Genomic DNA, 22,288 nt, shown 5'->3' on the forward strand with positions numbered 1-22,288 from the left:
CACGGCCGTCTACCACAGTGTCTGATAGCATACCTCGGAGACATGAGATGAGATGAGCTCCAGACGCGCCGCGCCAGGGAAGCCGTGCGAGAGGATGGCGAGCAAGTTCATGTTCAGAGGTCAGACGGACAAGGCGGGAAATGTCACTCACTGACAGAATGTCAGACGGTGAAGACGGGGGGTGCTTTATTGGGGTTAAGGACTTTCTACTGTTCTTTGAATTTTCATTTGTTGCCGAGGTTAAAACAGTTCTTAAAGGTTTTGATCTTCCACAAAAAGTAAGACAAACTAAACTAGATGTGAAGGCCTTGGCTCTTTAAAGCAAGATATCAAAAACTTAAGCAATCACAAGACATTTAAGTAAGTGAGACTGTTAGACAGATTCAGTTAAAGAATTACTTTGGTATAATGACAAAATTTATCATGCACAAAGGCAAACGCACAAGCTTACTAATGGAGTCTGGACCTCAAAAGTTACATATAATGCAATACCGCCCTCTTGTGTCCGACCAGTATTCTGCATGTAGAGGGTGATGAAACCTTGTGTTCAGGTATCAGGGGCTCTTTTGATGGAATAACGTAGTTACCGTCTTATAATGACCAGAAATGATCGCGATTCTGATGAAAATCACGATGCTGGCCACACTGACTGAAATTCTCCCATTTGAATTGATCCAGTGATGCACTGAGTCAGGCCCTGTGATCAATGTGGATTAAACAGCTTTCTCAGGTATGTTCATCCACATGCCCACAGTATGAATCCTCACATGCAAATCAAAAGACTGAAGTAATGAAAAGATGCTGATGATGCCCGACAGCAGCATTTCTACAATAGTTCCTAATTTGCACACATTTGTTACACAGAGGGATTTGTCTCATTGTACATTGTTAGGGGTTTATCAATTCGAATTACACCTTTTAAATGTTTACTCTTACTGTGAGGAGGTTACTGCAGAGGTACAAGCTGAAAACTAAAAGTAACAAACCTGTTAATGTTGACATTTTGTTGAAATTATATATTTAAATATGCCAAATATGCCAGTTTCAATGACCCACCTGCTGTAGCTACAAACACTGACAAAATTTAGAGAAATTAGAGAAACGGACTGTGTAAACGCCAATTGCTTGTATGTACACACACATTTTCTGGGTGATACAGACTTAGAGACAATTGAAAACTAATGCTGTTTATTTTAAAAAAGGTCCACATCAGTTGATGCTGCTCCCTGCTGAAGATGAAGTCAGCCCATGTTGCAGAAACACAACACTAAAAATAAAAACGTGCCAATCAGGTTACTTATTTTGAATATATTTTTTTTATTTCATGCAAAAGAATTCCAATAATCATAATGAAAATTTTTACAGTTTTGTTTTTTAAACTGGAAAGATAATAAGACCATTGAAATATTTTCATCTCTACATAAACTTTCAAACCCACTCAAACATCGAGCCAATCTTAGAATATTTGGAACCGAATGTTCGTCTCACTCACAAACTATCGCGTTGTACTGCACGCTTTGTTCTACACGAGGCACTGCATTTGAATGCACCATGCGGTCTTGCTTAGGCAAACAGCAGGGGTAGTGATAATATTTGATTTCTCTCTGGTAGAGCTCCTGTCTCATTCCAAGGAAAAACACATTTTTAATTTGGTATCAAAGCAAAACGTATTTGAACTTAGATAATACAGCAAAATAAATGATTCTTCCACCATGTTCCTCTCATTATTTGGGTAAACTCAATTATCTGAGACATGGACTGTGTAGAACAATTGATCAACATTCAAGTTTTTCGTACTTTTGACGAAAACTTTTCAAACATCTTTGGTCTGTAACACAGTTCAAGTATTTGTTCCAAGTTATTACAGTAATGCTTTTTTTTTTTTTTTTTTGGTTTGTTTTGAACCAGTTTGCTCAACTCAGCTTAGAGTCACTGTCTTTTTGAGTATTCCCAAAGTGATTCTGTTGGTAGTTTTGGGTGAACTGTGGCACAACTTAAACTAGTTAACGAAAAACATAATTGCACAAAAAAAGGCAAGTTCCATTAAACATGAGAAGCCTGGAGTCAGTCTCCCAAGAGCAGCTTTAGTGGAAAAAATCTCCTGATTTGTTTTTCAGCTTCGTAGAGGTCAGAGGTCAGTTAGCTCTGGAGCAAGTAGGGATTTGGTGAGGTAGTCAAGGGCACTTCAGGTTGGAGGATCCTTGACTGGACTGACCGTCAGTGTGACACTCCAAACAGGTTAACCACGCTTTTTTAAGGTATCATGGTGATCTTCACTGGCTGTTCTCTGGTCTTATTTAAAGGTGGGCTCAGTTACTCTGGAGAGAGATTGTTTCACGGCCCGCTAGCCGTCCGTTCTGTGTGTGCTCTGTATGTGACAAAGAAACAAAGTGGCTCGGACACAACAGTATCCCAGACCATCAGTGTTCGTGCTCGTGCACAGGGGCGGTGGAGGTGGGACAGTAAATGTGGTGTTCTAACATGTAATCACATTGTGAAGAAGGAGAGATGGCAATATCAACAATCTTTTTCAGGAATGAAACACCCCAACTTTACGTGACACCAATGACTGTACAATGTTACAACTGAGAAAAATGAAACTGAGAAAAATGCAGCTGAACTGAGGGGGACTGCCATAAAGGTGAGGCGAATGAATTAAAGTATTTAAACTGCCAGTCGTGCTACGACTGTCACAGATCTGTCTGAATTCAAAGAAAGGCAGTAAGCCAGAATGAGATCAGCTTTTCTTTCCTTTTCCAGCTCAAAAATACAAATAAAATTCACAAAACACAGAAGTTTTTAAGACTCTTGTGGTAAACTTACAAAGTACTGTCTAAGAACACATCTTAGCAATTACTGGCGATTAATGCCAAGTATTCAATCATGAGGAATATCACTCTTACAGCACCAATTTAAAAAGTTCATGGTGGATCATGTTCAGAGAGGCGGGAAGCAGAGAGGAAACAGAGACGAGCAGAACGCAAGAGCAGCACACAGCACACTGGGAAGAGACCAGATGTGGGCAAAACAGTGGTCCAATAAATTTGGAGTTTTCAAACTTAGCTTCTATTTGGGAGTTTTGATTTAAGTGAAAAGAAAAATCATTATCAACCACATGTTCCAGTTGCGTTAAATGACCAGTGTGCAGGACAGGAAAGCCAGTGTTAGGAAACATGGTGGAGCAACATGGCAGACCCTGTGAGAAACCTGCTCCCTCTGTAGATAAAAGGAGCTCATCTGCCACATTCAGCCAACAAATCCCCACAAACTTACACTGGTCCTTAAACATTTCAGCATACATCACTTCAAACTGAGAAAATAAAGCAAATTGTATGAATTACAACTTTCCAGGCCATAAATAGAGCACTGACGACACATTTCCTTGTATGATGATGATACTGCTGCTATCTATTAGCACTGACGCCTTTGTGTATGCTCATGTGTTAACACTGGACACTGCAGTCACAAACCATCAGGATGATTTTGGTACCCATGTGATCATCACATGGTAAACTGACCAAAGACTAAAGAAATCTAAGATGAAATATTTTTAAAACATATTCAAATATGATTTTGCCCACATCTGGAGAGCTGTAAGAACATGTTGTTGTTGTTTTCCGAGCAGTGTGCGTGCCTGCAGGAAGTTGGTGGGTCGGGCTCTTAGGCTGTCTTCTTGCAGACGTGGATGAAGTAGCACGGGGCCTGGGTCTGGCCAGGAACGTAGGTCTTGAAATCTCCGTAGACGCTGTGCTCCATTTTGCCATTGAAGGCCTCGTTCAGCAATGCTTTGAAGGGCTCCAGACGATGAGGGTAGTAGGACAGACGGAATTTACTGCGGAGGACAAACAGAGCGTGCGCACATCAAGATTCCTCCAAACACCCAATGAAGGCACTTTTTATTGTGTCTAGCATGTCTGGTGAGACAGTCCGTCGACCTTGACTGTGTAGGATTTAGGGAAACAACCTTACAAAGGGAGTCTTCACAACAACCCAGACTGTGAGACAAATGTCAAATGCAAAACTGTTGCCCCCAACACCAAAGACGAGGCCTATAAGGTAACATTTCATTTAAAGGGTTGTTCAAAGGCTAAACAATAACATCCCACTGAGGGCTCGATAGGACACCTGGAACATTGTTGTTGCAGTTTTCCTGTTCATACGTCTGAGTGCTGACCTACCTGACTTCAGGAAGATTGTGGAGGGCGGCCTGGGGCACGTGGATGGTGTAGTCCAGAGTGATCATATGGGGCTTACTGTTGACCCACAGCACCGAGGTGGAGATGTCCTGAGTTAGATCACTCTGCAACACAACACACACACACACACACATATACACACACACTGATGAGTATTAAACACCAAAAAAAAAAACTTCTCACAACCTTTCCTCTTTTCTGCACTAATGACCAAAGGCGAGCAGGACTGAAGCCTGATTAGAAGTGAGTGAACAAAACCAGGAAGCTGAGAGCAGACTGTGGGACTTCAGAGGCATCAGAAGTGGATTTTGCTCGAGCACACTACTGTTGATTTAGTATTCATATTCAGGCGTACCAGCTGGATAGCTCCTACTTTGGCTGGATTAAAGAACACGGAACTTGTTTGGAGGAAAATGACGTAAAGCAAATATGGCTCATTGCTGTTGGCACCTGCTGTTACATCTTTATATTGCTTTATCATCAAACTTTCAGTTTTTGCCAATAGATTGGTTGTTTAATTCATATCTACATGTCTGAACCCAAACATATGCTGTCATGGTACTATACTACATTAAATGCAGTACATATATGTGAACATACATACATATACAAAGTAGGTGCTGCATATGCATACATCCATCCATCCATCCATTATCTATACACCGCTGAATCCTTTGCAGGGTCACGGGGGGGGGCTGGAGCCTATCCCAGCCGTCTCTCGGGCGAAGGCAGGGGACACCCTGGGCAGGTCGCCAGCCTACCACAGGGCTACATATACAGACAAACACACACACTCATTCACACCTATGGACAATTTAGAGTTATCAATTAACCTCAGCATGTTTTTGGACTGTGGGAGGAAGCCGGAGAACCCGGTGAGAACCCACGCTGCACAGGGAGAACATGCAAACTCCACACAGAAAGACCCCAGGCAGGATCGAACCGGGGATCTTCTAGCTGTGAGGCGACGCTGCTAACCACCGAGCCACCGTGCAGCCCCATATGCATACAGTTAACTTATTATGGCCCTTTTTCCTCAGTACTCCTGACCTCATCTGTTTTTCTCCATATTTTACTGAACCAGTCTTAAAAGCCACGCACATTTCCTTCTGTTTCTCTGGTGCCAATTTCACTGCAAATCTCACAATATCCGGCAGGTTCCGAATAGAGATTTAGGTCTTAAACTCAGCTGCTGCTAGGGATGGCTTAAATAAACCATTCATGAACAACACTGTCTGTCCAACTCCTCCTCACAGCGCAGTGATGAGCCAGATGCAGTGCAGAAATCTGGATAATGAATTGCTTTTTAACGTGCCGGTCAGGCTGAGGCTTTTCTTCTTCCTTGACACCTTTAAGTAGTCTGTTACAAGCTTGTATTGCATTTCAGCTTTCTTGGGGAATCATTTCAAATTTTGCCTGTTTATGCTGTTTCAAAAATAAGCAAATGAAACAACTACATAGTCAAAACGGTTGAGAGAAAACACTTATATGCACCATTGGATTCTTGCCATTTTACCCCAGACTTTTGAGGAACCAGCACACCCAGTTTAGAAATCACACACAATAAATTAGTTCTTTACGTAGCAGGAACATTAGAACAAGCTTCTACACTTCTATTTGAATCAATACAGCCGTCTACAAAGACCATGTTAACAGCTTGTGTTGTACTCACGCTACATATGCATAAAAGCGACCCTAAGTCAGTGTTTTGCACTTCAAGTGAGGGCTCTGAGCTGTGCAGGTGTACGCGGATGACCTATACTCAATGTGTGCCTGAATGCATTCTGTTCAGACACAGCTGCTCTGCTAACATACTGCTTTCACTGTGTAGGCATTGTGCAGGCACTACACTGCGCACAAGGTGAATTAGAAAGATTGCAGCAGAAATCTGGATACAGGGAATACGGTCTGGAACAAACTCGTCTAAGTCTGGTACCTTATAGTAGATATTTTTGCCTTGCGGTGCCCGGCCGGTCTCCAGGATGTAGTCGTAATTACGGTGGTCAATGATGAGGATCCCACCTGGTTTGACCATACTGGCAATGTTCTGGAGGGCCAACTTTTGGTCACTCTGGTCCCCTGAGAGCAACACAACATCACTAACATGATCCTGCACGATCGACGAAAGGATCTTCAATTAAATCACACTGTCTGATGTGTTGGTAGCTTGACGTTGTCTTTTATATGACGCAATCTGAAAAGGGTCATCAGGAACAGACCTGTTTATTTCTCACGTACCTTTGAAGTCTGGTAAGTGAGCGAATGAGTTGCCAAGGCAGATAACAGCATCAAAGCCAGTCCCTGGTTTCTGAATGTCCTCCGATAACGTCAACCAGTTGGCCTCTTCAATCACTGAAGGCAGGAGGGAAAAGACCAAGAGTAAAACATAAAGAGGAAAACATGAGGATGTCACCTGATGAACACTGCAGGAGTTCGGTCTGACTTTAAATGTGAGAATACTCAGACTCAGACAGAAACATCGTGCTCAATTCTGAACCTTCAAAAACAACAATGTAATCTTATTAACATGAAAGATGTCGTACCCCACTGGTCAAAAGCTGGCTCTTTTCTCCTCTCCCATCTTGACTTCAGTGCATACTTGAGCATTTTGTCGCTGGCATCCACGCTCACCATATTAAAGCCCTCCTCCACCAACATAATGGAGTCAACTCTACAGATAAAAAACAGTTAGAGTGTGGCTTTGGTCGCGAGTCTGACATTATCTTTCGTCTGCAGGACCATGACAGCCTGATGTCTTCACCTGATCACCTGCTCTGTTAGTGTCTCACATGATGATCTTTAGGTGAGGTGGTTTATTCAGACAAGAAGCATGAGCATCACCGCTGTATGGATTAGCCCCATTGCAGCCAAATAAATAAATTGGCTATATTTGATAGCCAGTAGCTTCTCATGCTTAGTTAACGGGCAGAACCCAGACCAGAACATAGTTGTGAAAAGCTGTCATCACACAAGAGACTCAGCAGACTTAGTTCAGACTGTTTCCAAATTCTACCTAGCTGTGAGTTAATGTTAAACAATATGGAAGAGCTATGGAAAAATTCAAATGGCAGAATCAAATTGAAACAGGGGCCACGTTAAAAAATAAGCAAAAGCAGCAGAGGAGCCAGATTCACTGGACAGTGACCTGAAAAAGACGGCACACTGCAATCATTAACAACGACTGAGTAACTGCAAGATAATATACAACAACAGAGAAATACATAAACTACACTTACTGCCTCATGCTTGTGTGTCTGCCCAACAGTCAAGTTACAGTTTACCTCACATCCATGTCCGTCCAGACACTATAATATATGTAGTGAAGACTCTGAAGGGATTTAATAAAATATATTATGTGTCTTTTTTGGTGAAATGGAAGTTCTCACTATATTGACATGTATGGTTCCAGTGAATAATGAGTCTTGAGATAATAGAGACTATTTTTCCAGAGGAGCACAGAGGACTGATGGAGAGCTTCATCACATGGTGCCACAATAATCACCTGAAGCTCAATATCAGCACAACCAACCAGCTTGTGATGAACTACAAGGCTTCAAATATATATAATATATGCTGCAAAGAAGCTACTAACTGAAAACGTGGATACTTCACACACATCTTCAAGCCGACAGCACAGAAGATCTCTACAATCAGCACAGTTTCAAGGTGGACACTAAAGATTAGAGTCACCAATTCAGTAACTGACCAAGTGTGAAACATGGTCACAATCTGTCCTTCTGTTCCCGAGATATGGTGATGAATGACAGCAAAAAACGTTTCTGCAGAACATTATGACGTCACAGTGAAGCTGATCTGATGAGTATAAAATGTCATCACACCCATCAATTTTTAATCAGTTCATCATTCAAGTGGACGTTTGTGCCAAACGTAATGAAACTTCCTCCAGGCATTCCAGAGATATTGCATGCATGGAGGCATAAGAAATACAGAGCGCAACTCACATTAATTGTACTACATTCTTACAAGCTTTGCTTCACTTGCAACAGATCTCAAGGCGAAACAAAAGGCAAAAAAAAAAAAATCCTCTAGGGTTCAAACCAAGGTTAATCATATGCAAGTTACAATGATTATATCCTCAACTGAGGGCATGATCTGCAGCTTCCGCCGCTCTTGCATAAGTCGCCTTTAAATCTGATGACAGAACAACTGGAAATACTGGCCTCACAGGCACATTTAGACAGCCAAAAATAGTGAGGCCATTTGTAACCTCATTCCACTAAGAGTGTGTTTACATCGCCCGAGATGGTCGTGCTACTGAGACATACTATGGAATGGGGTCAGAGTCTGTGTGCTGGATCTCTCCATACTGGACAAACACATCCCAGCAGGCAGTGCTCTGTGAGATATGAAGCTTTACGATGTGTACTTTTGAGATGCAAAGGATTGCACTCTTGAGAAAGAATGGAGGGTTCTATGATGAAGATGGAACTACTAAAATAATAAATCACTGAACTGATGCTTGTTTAGTGTAAAATCCTGGTGGACACGCCTTTAAATTCTTAACTGAGAGGCTAGGCAGACAGGTTAAAGTTTGTTGTCTTCTTGTGTGAGATCAGTCCATGGCCTTGCTGCTGTCCCAGAGCACAGATAGACTATCAGCACAGGTAAACAGACGGCAGGAAACCAGTCAAAACCCACGACAGCAACCCAGAACCAGCTCATCAACCACCACCGCAGACAAGTGACATTCGACAGACAGCTTCTAGTTTTATTGACAATACAGTTCCTCTTGATCAGGCCATATAAGCCTTCTAGGTCGTAACATATAACACTTTTAATCAACATGTCTCAGCTCATGGTCCCAATCACAGACTGCTGCTGGAGGCAGAAACTGGCACAGTGGCCGGTGCAACTCTGCACTTTCATTCACTGCTCTCTGGCCTAATCCGGATTTTGTCCATATTTAAAAGGGTCAGGCAGTTGAAATTCCCGGTAAAACGAACATGATTATTAATGAAGATAATCTTAACTTATTCATTACAGAACAAAAACAGCATTGTACTACTTTTACACAATGAACTATTTGACCCTGTACACAATAAAATTAACTGATGCAGATTTAAATCTTCTTATATTTGTCTATAGGTCAGAAATTGCAAAAACTATAGAGGTGGCGAGATTGAGATCCTCCAAAGTTAGACCTTCATGTGGCTCTGCATATTCATTTTGTACTGTGAGAATGGTCACAGTCATTCACAAACCTGGAGGGTTAATTATAGGAGCCAAGTTTTGATCAGCATGTGCGATAACGACGTCTAGTGCACCACTGGGCGCAGTCTTCTTTTCATCAATCCACGCAATTCAATTCATACAAACAAAACTATGTACATAATTCGGCATTGCGACTTTCCAATAGATCTCTTATTTTACCACACTTGCTACGAACCACAATATGAAACAGCTGGAGAAAATGAACAGAAATGGCATTTGATTAAAAAATGCAAAGTATAGAAATAATGCCGAATTAAAGACTGGGTTGTGCAAATATAGGAAATATACAAACGTTTTGACTAAGAGTGTTATGTTCGCTGACACACAAAGTTATGCATGAAATGGAATTTACTTTTAATGAAGTTTGGTGAGACCTAACTGTCACGCCAGCCAGAAATGAAACCTGTCACAACCTGCCATGTAGCCTGACATTACCCTGTTCCGCAGGCTACATCCAGCACTTTCCGCACCCCTTGTTGTTTCAGCAAAGACACCACCCAGCTTTTGTATTCCTGCGTCCTACTCTGCGTGTCTCCGATGTACAGCTCCCAGACTTTCGCTGCTTTGCCGTCGGCATACTGATCAGGAAGACCCTCGGCGGCCACACCGAGAGAGCGGGTCCTAAACACGCTGTCGACCGACATGCTGCTGCTTGTACCTGCCAGTGTTTTCTCTTAGCTTACACTGCAAACGAATGAGATGTTCAGCAAACTAACTGTGTATTTTAATGACTACTTGTCGAGCAGGTTGCCTCTCCACATGCTAGCCCAGACTTCGGTTGTTGTTATTTATATGAGTAATGCAGGGGGGCACAAACTTTAACCCAATGACACGCTGCTGTGTTCTGACGCCTACTTTCTGATAGGCTGAGGCAAGGAGTGACGGCCCCCACTTCCGTGTTTACGTTCGTCTACGTACGTGACGCCGGTTTAGTACATTACTTTTACCCCAAAATGGCCTTCCAGGATGAATTTCACACTGTAATCCGTAATAGAGTAACCTACAACAAGTTCCGTCAATCACATAGTTTAGGCAATAGACGTTTAAGTCGGGGATAAGGACATGCTGTGGTTATAGGCCCACTAGAACGAAACACAAGGCAAATTTGAACACACATCTGAAGAAGGTGTTGCCTGTGAGGCTGAACTCAGGGTCTAAATTTCCGTATTATGAAGTATAGCGCAGACGCTTGTCCCCCGCAAATATTTCATCATTTACCGTTTCATCACCCGGCTTGGCCATATAGCTAACACAACATAGCAATAAAGTTTACAAATATATGGTTTATTTGCAATTTTATGCAACAATAGCGACTAGCAATTTTATCACACTGAACTATAAATGCAGAGTGCTTATAATGTAATGATTGTATGAGAAAAACAGGTGCAAATAATGTACACAACACAATTAAGAGCAAGAACTAAGATACATTTAAAAAATGAAATTAAACTGTCAGACGCTGTCTGCCACACATACAAGGCAACCAAACTTTTTTTCTTTTTTGGTTCCCTCCCAAAAGGTGAACTCCTCCTGCTGTGATTGGCTGATTAAGTTAATAAAAGACCATATGTTTACTGGCAAAGGTATCTGCCACAACCGGTAATTTCCAGGTTGGGTTTGTAACACCCAGTCTTATCAGGCCCAGCCTTCACTCCTTCCTTACAATGCGCGCTGTCCTAGGCTCTCAAACAGAGACAGTTACTTTCAAATAAAGGCAAAATAAGATCAAATAGCAGCCTAAACTTTCAGTTCCACCAAAACCAGTAGTGGAGACAGTAACTTATCAACTCAGGGCTGCTGTATGGTGATTTTCCATGTACACCTCCTCTGTTTTATTTATTTTTTTTATTACTGTCTAACTGGGAACACACAGTTATTAATGTGTCAGTGTGTGTGTTCAGAGATATCTAGACTAATAAATGACATAATTTGGCAGTCAAACTTTATGTGCTTTCAGGGCTTGGTGGATGAACAAAATGTTCTATTGCAAATGACACAGTTAAAAATCCTAAACTAATAGTAAATATAATATTGCAGGGTAATGTACAGGTCTAACATCAGGAAGATATCATATCATATCGTCTTTATTTGCATGAAATTCACAAGTCTTCATATTAAAGTGGAGTCAGTGGTCATAGGCAATGTCAAACTGCATCGTCACTGTGCTTGTGTACACAGCCAACACAATAAAAATGTGTCACAGCCCTAATCCTGACTGCAGTGGAACCTTATTCAGAATTATTTGGACCATACCTTCATTTATCTGTAATCACTGCTTTCATTAGTTAAAGGGTCATAATGTTGATGAAAGATTCATTTGTCTATTTTGTTCCAATTTCTCAAGCACATGATGAGGTTTCTGTCACCACTGGTCTTCACAAACATGTTATCGGAGGTGTTTGTTCGTTCAGGGCCTCAGTGTTTTCCTCACTAGTTACATACTGTCTTATCTGCTGTGCTTTTTTCTGGGAGAAAAGAGGAAATACATTTTTATAGACCTATAGGGAGTGAAAGAGATAAAGCCAGCATTCTGTGACGGTCAAGGTTTTCCCTCCTGCTTGGTATATATCTAGGACTCAGATTAACCCCTGTTTTGGAACCATAGGGACTTCCTACTCTGCTATAGGCAATTGTGAATAGGTGGTAGTTGGTTATTGGTGGTTAGTTAGGCTCTGCCATGAAAATATGTCTCAGTTGTAGTATCTAGTGGAAGATGAAGACTTGTGAATTGTGAGGTTTGGTTCAGGTCTATCTGTGTTCTGATGTTTCCTTATAACCAGTGAGGAGAGGAGGGATCCTAGCAGATCAGATGAAGAGGATCTATTAAATTAAGAGGAAAATTAAGAAATCCCAGAATGCAAAACTACAGTAGCAAGTAAAGATTTAAATCTCTGAGAACGGTGTGTTGAATCTGTAGAAGAAAGAAGTCCAGCTGGCCATATGAACCAGTTGTGGTACTTGCAATATAATTCTAGTAATGCTGTATTTGTCGAATTGCTGCAAGACTATCATGATTTAAAGCATCAACACTGCATTTTCATCAAACTGATGCAAAACAGGGTGCAAAACAGTAAGTGCGGAGTATTTACTCAGTAAGTAGAAAAGCTTTTAGCAATAGATAATGCAATAGGCAAAAGACTTAACAAAACTGTCACTTTCAACATGCTGTTATTGGTAAAACAGAAGCTGAAATTGACGCAGAGCTGTCACTGGTACCACTGGTGACTGTAGCTTTGTTGGAAATCAAATGATAACTTGTAACATTCTGCACAACACTTTCCTGTACTGCAGGATGTACAACTACATATGATTTAAGGCCTAGTGAAAGAAGTTTAACAGACTCCCTTTATTCTGCTGGATTATTAATTTACCAATACCAATAAAATACCAATAAAAGGCTAATTGAACATGACTTTTGAACTGATAGCACTATTGGAGACTCCAATAGTGGACAATGGGAGAATACACTTTTTGCACCTTACAGTGCAGTTGCAATAGTCATCAGATTGACAGACTTTTAATTTCAGTTCTGGAAATAAGGCTGATGAAAAGGTAGCTTTAAACCCCAAATTAAAACCAGATGACAACACTTAACAGTATGGAAATGATGCAGAAGACAATATGACTTGTCATAGTAGGAAAACAGAGTGTCCCCATTAAGCCATGACTGCACGTGAACTATTGAAACATTTTTTTTTATTTTAACTGAAATAAAATCGCACAGGTGTTAAAAATTTGATCATTTATTTTTGTGCTCTTCCTTATGTTATACATAAAAATGTCCTTCACCAAAAACAGTCTCTTTTGCCTTTCAAATTGTGTCGTCTGGAAATCTGATGGTTGTCTTACCAAAGATCTCCCAGCATGCTGCAATGAGCAATGATTGGCCATCAAATAATTGTCAACACATGAGGATTCACTAGAAAATAAGTATGCACGTCTGAAAGTTTACATCTGTTTTAATGTAGCAGCCGATTTCAAAATAAAAAGTTTTGTTAGGAAATCAGGAAGTAATGTTTCCCTGTTGTGTTGGTGGTTGGTTTTCCCCCCTGTTTCAGCAATTTGCTCAAAAGAACAGTAGATGGCGCTCTAAGGACAAGAACGATGCCAACAATGAGTTGGTGTTATGAATGAATGAACAGCTACATGCATAGGTGCAAACATTAATGTTTATTCTATAAAAACAAAGTCAGTCCTGAAGAGAACACAGTCACGCTGGCACTTCCCCTGAGGATTTCCATTTTGAGAGACTCTTCTCGACTCAGCTCTATCTTACCTTTTGCTGCTGCTGCTGACTGTTCGTCTGGCAGTTTTACTTAACTTTTTTGCAGATTAACATTTCAAATATGAAAGTTCTCAGAAAACGAGAACAATTTCGATTTTTCAACTATCAAGCAGTATTTCAAAACAGTACAACATTAATATGTCTTGTATGTTACTGCTGCAAATGCATAATAATGCTTATATGAAGTGAATTCGATTGCTAAAAAAAGCCCCCCCGCCTTTCAAATAATCATCATTCATTCATTAATCATTCATATATATTGACATTATTAAGATTTTAGGATGCATTTTACCTAAATTCAAGAATCAGAGAATCAAAAACTACTGCAGTCATCTGATAAATGTCATGAGTGAGTACACAAGTCTCTCAAATTGTAAATACCTCAGAGTTAGTGTTCATCATTTGTTGGACTGCATTTAACACTCGATATTGTCCACAGGAGCAGAAGACTGTTGACTGGAGCTCTGTTCCCTGTGCTTCTGACGCTTAACAACATAAAACCGTATCACGATTATAAAAACTACCACAGCAATGACAACAGAAATCCAGATCCAGACAAAACCACCAGCAGGAGCAGAAGAACCCGTCAGCGTGTTATTAGTGGCGGCTGGTTTAACAGCACCTATGACAATAGGAGTCGCGTTGATGCATTTCACTTGATCTTTAAGTACAAATCCCTCTCTGCAGGAGCACTCAAAACTTCCAAATGTGTTTTTACACTCCTGATCACATCCATCCATCACGCATTCATCGATGTCCTCACAAAATTTGTCATTTTTTATAAAGCCATCAGGACAGCTGCATTCACTGTCACTGTGTCCGTCACATATCACGGGGCATGTCTGTTGTGCGCAGTACATTTTGCACCGCCTGGGATCCTTGCTGTCTGGGATAAATCCTCTGAAACAAGAGCATTTATAACCTCCTTTTACAACTGTGCACGTATGCTCACAAGGGCCACTTGAACAGCCGTCAGAACTCTGGAAAACATTTGAATCTGATAATTCTTGTGCCTGGCATGCATCTTTGTGCTTCGCTCTGCACAGAAACCCGCTAATTTTGTCCGAGCACGACCTCTCTGTCCACTTTTGATCGTTCGAAAGTGACACGCAGCGTGGAGAGCAGACTTCAACGCTGTCTTTCCAGGTCTTCAAGGATGGAATAAAGCTCCTGTGCATAGGACCAGAGGCCCACTCATAGCCTCTCAGTGGAGTCGAAAGGTTGCTGCAGGCGCCAAGTGGTAAACGCAGTCCAATCCAGAAGTTTCCATACAATTCTTGACTCAAAATGTCAACGATATGGTCATCTGCAAGCTGAAATGTCACCAGCTCTCCACGTCTGTCACGGCACGCTTCCTGAGCTGTTTTAAAATCCGCTCTGTCGTGATGTAAAGTTATGCAGTCGCTCCCAGTACAAAAAGGCCTACAGGTGTCAGTCTGCTTCATGCATAATCCTGTCTTAATAGACAGCAAAAAAATAACTGACATCAAAATTGTCATCTTTATTACCTTCACTGGCACTAACACAGTCATGGTGATGTGCAGTATATGTTCTTGTAATGCTGGCTGGGCAAAGTCGTGGAGATATTTAGAGTCCGTGGCTACCTACTCAGGAAGCAACACCCCTCAGGACAATGACCGAGTTAAAGACAGGAAGGAAAAGAGATAAAGTTGGCCTGCTGTTCTTTTCCGAGGTTGGTGAAGGCGACCATCACAACAAATACAGGAAAACCTATTGAGATTTCAGAACAAACTATTTATTTCGGTTTTGTGTCATAGCATGACTTTGTTATCACCTAACACATATTTATTTGACACTCTGGTTTACGTATTTTTATTACATCACATTAACACCAATATTCTGCAAGTAAAATGTATTGGAAGTTGTAAGTTGGCCTGTGCACGAACACATCCTGTGGCAGAGGTGGAAAGTAAGTATTTTGATAGCCTGCAGTTTTTTTCCACTAAATTTCAGATGCAAATATTGTACTTTTTGCTCCACTACATGTACTTGATGCATTTCTACAACAACAGTGTATCTGACAATGTGAAAACAATGTGACAGTGTGAAAGGGTTTGCTCGTCGTGATGAACCCACAGAGAATTATCACCTGAATCTGCGGCTCCACTTGGCTTTACAGAGCCTTATGGTGAGTTTCACCTCATTGTTTAGCTTCAAATAAAAAAAAAAAAAGCTACCTGCATAGCATCAAATAGCAGAAAGACACAATTAGCAAATAGCCGATGAACATTGTGGAACATTTTAGCAGCTTAAGAGCCAGGGTTGGTAGAGACCAAACACAGAGATTGAAGAGAGCTGACATTATGGATTTATGTACACCTGATGGCCAGAAACAAGACTACAAACTAATGATATTCTTGCACAACTGCTGTAAATAAGCGACAGGTTCACCCTATCAGCTTAAAAGGTGATAATCAGTGAATGTTGCCATAAAAAACTGTTTCTGCTGCCCCCAAGTGGCCAAAAAAAATCTGTTTTGCAGGTTTAAGAGGTCCAGTGTGTAGGATTTAGTGACATCTAGCGGCGAGGTAGGACATTGCAACCTACCGAAGACTGCTCACCTCAGCCTCCTTCACTGTGGCCAGTAAAAATGTGAAAAAGTGAAAGACGTTCTCCAGAGTCACTCTTTGGTTGTGGTTGGCAGTGGAAGAGGACCCGCTCCCTCTGTAGATATAAAGAGCTTTTTCTAAGATAACGAAAATACAAAGATTTTTGTTTTAAGGTGATTACACACTGATGAAAACAACAATGAATATTTTATTCCATTTCTACTATATTCTGCCAATAGATCCCCCGAAATCTAACACATCAGTCCTTTAAGTTAACAATCTGAATTCTTTCACCACTCCCATGTGGCATAGAAAGATGTACATAATGTATAATCTTTTGATGACATCTGAATGATGCACTAAAGACAACATGTTCTTGATCACAGGTTTAGTGAACAGGCAGTGGTACATTACCACAGTCTATTGCTAAAATAGCAGAAAAATGTGGCCAGTTTAGACAAAACTATTTACAAAATTAGCTCACTGACATGACTACCATTAAAATGCTCACTTTCAACAGTACACCCTGGTCCAACTTTCTCACTGTTAAACTCAAATCAAAACTTTCCCGAATCATCTGGCACCCAGTCTAAACTGTCAGTTCTCTCCATCTGCTCACTGTACCCTGATTACACAGACCCCTCACAGCCCCCCATAACTGACCTTTTGCACCAACAAACACCACACCACACTTTTACCAACCATGCTTCTGCTGTATATGCTGTATGTATTTTAACTTGTGAGCCACAATGAAGACAAATCACCTTCTGACGGCCAATAGTTTTTTTCTGATCTGTGACTTCATATGTTATAATGTTACAACAACACATAGCCTAACCTAGAAAGGTTGAAAGAACATAAATTACATAAATAAACATAAGAATCCATGTAGGCAGTCTTCTCCATCACTGTCAATCATAGGTCGTCAGTCAAGATGGACTCATATAGTTTCTCTAAACGCGGATCCAAACCAGAGGAAACCCAGCAGTACCCATCTGTAGTGGTGTTCTTCTTGGCTTCTTTTTTGGAGCGGCTGCATCGAAAAATGGCAATAGCCAGAGTCACTGCGACCAAAAGCAGCAGAGGAATGACTGAGCCGAGGACGCAGATTATCACCTTGGAATTAATTGTCTTGGCAAAACTTGTCACCAAGGATGTGTTGCTCTGCTCATCACCGTGCGTGACGTTCACCAGGTCAGGAAGCGGAGCATCAGTGTGAGGGGACTGGTGTTGCAGCTCGACTATGGTTCTGGTCAGAGACTCTGTGAAGTTTTCCTGCGTTTCCTCCTCAGCTGGGTCATCTGATGACACAGCTGATATTTCTGTCGTATCTGGAGCACAAGTCGATCCATTGCTCATCATGTGGAAGCCTTGCGGGCAGGCACACAAGAAGCTGCCTACAGTGTTGACACATTTGAACTGACAGCGATTACTGATGCATTCATCTATGTCCACACATGAGTGGCCATCCTTGGATAAAGAGAAGCCTGGATTGCAGTGACAAGAGAAGGACCCGATACTGTTCGAGCACCTGTGGTCACATGTCAGTTCGCTGCACTCATCTCTATCGCTGCATTTACCGTCCACCATTTTGTAGCCGTCTTTACATACACATGTGTAACTGCCGTGAGCATTTACGCACAAATGATGCCCGCAGGCTTGTGACTGGCACTCATCAATGTCAGAGCAGCTGCGCTGGTTTGCATCCAGTTTGAAGCCATCTGGACATTGGCAGGAATATCCAGACTCCCCCATCGCGCATTGATGCTCACAGGTGTCAGCGCCGCACGGGTCTTTTATCCTGCAAGTGAATCCATCCTCACCCAGGCTGTAACCTTCTTTACAAAAGCATCGAACCTCTGCTGCATCCTGATGGCACAAATGTTCACATCCGCCGTTGTTGATCGTGCAACTTTGCTCTCCTGTTTTGCAGAAGGGGCCGGGGATGTTCCAGCGATAGCTACCGTCCATCCCCATGCACACAGAGTAGTGAGCCTGCTGGTCGCTACATAAGATGTCAGCATATGTTCCGAGTGGAAATGATTGCATTTCGGTTCTTTGTGGCTCTTCTGAGAAGGGCGCTGTGTAGTTTATTTGTCCAGGTCCCAACAGAACCAAAGGTTTGCACATTCCTTTAAAGTAAAACTTACATGCATAAAAAGCAGGGCTTTTGCAAGGTCCAGCAGTCCATTTCAGTTGGTTCTCTCCTGATACAGAGTAATGAATCCTCACACATCTCTCCTCTGTGCATGTGGAGATGGGTTCTTTTTCCCAGTTGGAGTAGTGGGTATCTTCCTCCCCAGATACCCACTTAAACCCCCTAAGAGCCTTGCTAACCACACAGTCCCCTCTGTGCAGTTTTAATCCAATCCAAAATCTAAGTGCCCTGTCCTGACGTTGTCTTTGGATCCGTGAGAGAAGAGAGCGCAGCACATCCTCTTCTTCTCTGTCTCTGACTGTCATCAGATAACCTCCATTGTGGACACAGCTCTGACGGGCCTTCTCAAAGCTCCCCCTCTCCATATGCAGGGTGAAACAGGCGTTAGAGGTGCATAATGTCTCATGCTCGCCCCCAGAGACACCCTCAAAGCTGGTGATGAGCAGCAGTAGAATAATCAAAAACATAATTGCCATAGAGATCAACAAAATAAGAGCATATCCAGAAGGTCCCTAGGAGTTTTGCAGTAAAATGTGACCAATATGTGGTTGTCCATTCGTCGCCAAAAACAAGTGGTGTGGGTCTGAAACGAACATTCATGCTCCTGTATCCTGTTTGGGACACAAACTAAAGACGGAAACCATGTTTAGCATCAGTTATGGGTTCTTTTTTTCTCCTCCCCGGTGACCTGTTCCGTTCTGAAATACAAAACAATGGCAGGCTACGCAGTGTTTTGACTGCTTCTCCAGATGTCTCCGGCCACAGTAGGTTTTAGGCATTTAAGCTGACTCCCTTAATTGTGGTGCATTACAATACATGAACATGCTGGGGTCAGAGTCTCAGAGGCACTTTGACATTATAAATGGACACTGCGGATTGACACACAATAGCTGCTGCAGGGAATGAACCCGTGCCCTTTGCCACTCTGCTGCCACAACCAAACATTATCCTTTAGAGTTATAATATAAAATAACCCTGGACATTTACTCTCATAAATTGTATATTACATTATTTGCCACACTATCTGCACGTTAGTATGTAAAAAGTTTTTAAAAAATGCATTGTGCCTCTAAATGCATGATCCTCAGTCAAGATAAGACCTTTAATGATTTGCTTCTGTGGGCTTAGTGGCCAAATTTAGACTCTCACGGAAGGTATGAATTTCTTACTTATGCCATTGCTTTGTACTTCTAAGACAAGATAAGATCTTATTAATTCCCAGCTGGGGTTATTTGGTGTTACAGGCAGCATCAATAAAATAGCAATAACAAAGGCAGTGGAAAATAAAAAAATACAGAATACAAAATAAGAAGGTGAAAATAAATAGATATATATATACTATTGCACAGTAGATAAATATATACATGTGTCACAGTGGAAATAAAATATATATGCATGGTGTAGTATTTAAGGAAAAATGAGTGTAATATTGCCCAGGTTATAGCATGTATGAGATAGAGGGATGCCCTTCAGGTGGACAGAAATGCAAAGTGAACTAAAACAGTTGCTGCCATGAGCAGGAGTAGTGTGGGTTTATACAGACTGTATGGCACACTTGTGTAACACCTTGTGTGTGTTTAATTAGCCTGGTTGTACTACTTTGGATGGCAAGTTCCAAGGACATTCATGTGAATCCAGACAACATTTCCTGTATTTTTTAAACTCAGGAAGTGCCCCAACCACAATCACAGGAAATACTATAGAGTGAGACATCCCTCCACCCACTGAGCTCACACGGGCAATTAAATAGAGGCCACTTCAAAGAAATCCCTATAGACGGATTGTTTCATTTCCATCAAAGACTTTCCCTCTGTGTCAGTGTATTAGGACCTTCCTTGACAAAGTCATATCAGTCAAACGCTATCACGGTTTATCTGGCTCACATAACAGCACTTACTTGTGCTCCGTTTACAGTTTGCAGTGTAACAGTCCAGTTTTCTGAAATAGCTCTGTTTACTAGCTTTTCCCATATTGTGCTGATGATACTTAAGTATTTGTACTTATTTATAATGGGTTATTTTTGTTCTTGTATTGCTACTTTCATGCAAAGCTAGGCAGAGTAGAAGCAAGAAAAAAATAAGAATTTGGTGACTGTGGACGTTGCAGGTCTATTATAGCCTACCTGCCTGTCTACCTACGTATCTGCCTATCCGTGCACACTCTGCCTGTGCACTCATTACTTATGACTGGAGTCTTCCTCAAAGCTAGGCAGATATATTGCTAAAGCAATAGCGAGCTAGTTGCACAAGAATGGCAGAGAAAGTGCAGCCAAAATTTCCCAACAGGCCTGCTAACATGGAAGTTGACAGCTGTGACAATAGCCATGTTCGTTGTTTACTTTAACTATTGTGATGTTTTCTTACATGTGAATGAGACATGAGGTAGTTTTAGTGGTTATAACAACAATGTGCTGCCCTGCATCGTACACCACGTGTGCTGACAAGGTCTCTCGTTCAGCAGTCAACCCTGACGGCAGCATTTAGCTCCGAACACAATCACGCAGTGCCACTGGCATGGCTGCAGAATCTTGGTCTTGATAAGCCTGATGAGCAACGACACATCCCAGTGGCTTGTGGCATCGATTCACATTAGCCACACTTCCTCTTTGGTCGCATGTTCCTGTAAATATAGTATGGCATGCTCGCAGGTTGGCAGCTGGCCAAGATTCACTGTTGTGGCACTAGCAAGTCTTAGTGGCTGTATGGTCGGGAGGGAGGTGGGATTTGAGGAATTTTACCTTAACATAACCACGTTTCAAGTAGTCTAAACTTAACCAAATGCAAGTACAATAGGAAAATATCCATATGAGAGTTCAGCTGCAAATAACTATGAAGACCCAGCAATGTTTCAGGTTTGGAACGCATCACTAACAACACACAAACATGAATCAGGATATCATAAGAGCTGAGATTTTCAGTGGTTTCTCATCATGATGCCCCATTCGTGCATTGCCTTTATATTCCCAAGTGTGCAAGTGAAGTCTGTCAGACTCTCTGTGAGAAAACATGTAATGATAATACCCAGCGGCAATCATTAGACTTCGTTCTCAAGAAGTGGAGGCATGCCAAGCTGTGGTTTGTGCCGTCTCCCATGGTGAGGCCAGCCAAGTGGTAGCTATTACAGAAACATGCTGCCACTCAAAAGGACTATTGTTTACCAGAAAGTAGGTCCAAGAAAACTTTTTGCAATAAAGTGAACTGACCTTTGAAATTAGTGGATTATTCCTGTCATTCTCACAATATTACAGTGCAGCCGTTCACCCAGTGATCACAATGGCACGCACATGGGAAAGTACCGCCATACTAGAATCAGCTTGCAGGACTGGATCGGATAATTACACGTGTCTCATGAGAGTATACTGTGACATACCTGGTGTATATACAGTAGAATTCATGTTACAGCATGTCAGGATTGACAATTTCCACAACAACTGGTTCATTTTCTTTGGCAATTTATACATGAGTGTCTTAGTATAATCAGCAAATGTGTGATTGAAGCTACACAAGACGAGTTTCTCCGCTGGCTGCTTCAAGTTGCAGCAAGACAACTGAACTTAATTAACAAGTTGTACAACTATTGGTGCCTGTAGGCAGATATTGTTCCCTATTGACAGAATAGGTTAGCTGTTTCATGTATCACGTTTGTGTAGATTCGAGGGTACAAATCTTTTTTTTTTTTTTTTTATGGGGATTTGTTTTCCATATAGAACCTATTTTGTGTGAACTGATACACATTTCTGTGGGCTGTCATTTATATATAAAATCCTGTGACACATTTGTGTCCCATGTTTCAATGTGCCATGTTTCAGTTCATAATATTGAGACTGACTGACTGATCTGTGGGCTGC

General features: G+C 41.6%; 3 protein-coding genes across 3 annotated transcripts; all 3 read right to left on the reverse strand.

The window, feature by feature from the left end:
• Positions 1–2,732: 2,732 nt before the first annotated feature.
• gnmt (glycine N-methyltransferase) lies at positions 2,733–10,201 on the reverse strand. The gene is made up of 6 exons (XM_041954545.1): positions 9,864–10,201; positions 6,740–6,867; positions 6,435–6,548; positions 6,133–6,275; positions 4,179–4,300; positions 2,733–3,832 (listed from the first exon to the last, which is right to left on the reverse strand). Exons 1-6 carry the CDS (start codon positions 10,070–10,072, stop codon positions 3,661–3,663), a joined length of 888 nt encoding a protein of 295 aa, XP_041810479.1. The 5' UTR covers positions 10,073–10,201; the 3' UTR covers positions 2,733–3,660.
• A 2,950-nt stretch (positions 10,202–13,151) lies between these two features.
• Positions 13,152–15,351, reverse strand: LOC121618975 (thrombomodulin-like). Its single transcript, XM_041954634.1, has one exon. The coding sequence runs from the start codon at positions 15,243–15,245 to the stop codon at positions 14,130–14,132; it is 1,116 nt and encodes a 371-aa protein (XP_041810568.1). The 5' UTR covers positions 15,246–15,351; the 3' UTR covers positions 13,152–14,129.
• Positions 15,352–15,529: 178 nt separating this feature from the next.
• On the reverse strand, positions 15,530–19,013 carry LOC121618974 (complement component C1q receptor). The gene has a single exon (XM_041954633.1). The coding sequence runs from the start codon at positions 18,915–18,917 to the stop codon at positions 17,199–17,201; it is 1,719 nt and encodes a 572-aa protein (XP_041810567.1). The 5' UTR covers positions 18,918–19,013; the 3' UTR covers positions 15,530–17,198.
• Positions 19,014–22,288: the final 3,275 nt, after the last annotated feature.

This window comes from Chelmon rostratus, chromosome 15, assembly GCF_017976325.1.
Source record: "Chelmon rostratus isolate fCheRos1 chromosome 15, fCheRos1.pri, whole genome shotgun sequence".
Lineage (NCBI taxonomy): Eukaryota > Metazoa > Chordata > Actinopteri > Chaetodontiformes > Chaetodontidae > Chelmon > Chelmon rostratus.

Coding starts and splice junctions, on each gene's coding strand:
- gnmt (XM_041954545.1), bottom strand. CDS start 10,072: ATGTCGGTCGACAGCGTGTTTAGGACCCGCTCTCTCGGTGTGGCCGCC. Junction 4,301..6,132: donor GCAAAAATATCTACTATAAG/GTACCAGACTTA, acceptor GTTGTGTTGCAG/AGTGATCTAACTCAGGACAT. Junction 3,833..4,178: donor CACAATCTTCCTGAAGTCAG/GTAGGTCAGCAC, acceptor TGTCCTCCGCAG/TAAATTCCGTCTGTCCTACT.
- LOC121618975 (XM_041954634.1), bottom strand. CDS start 15,245: ATGACTGTGTTAGTGCCAGTGAAGGTAATAAAGATGACAATTTTGATG.
- LOC121618974 (XM_041954633.1), bottom strand. CDS start 18,917: ATGGCAATTATGTTTTTGATTATTCTACTGCTGCTCATCACCAGCTTT.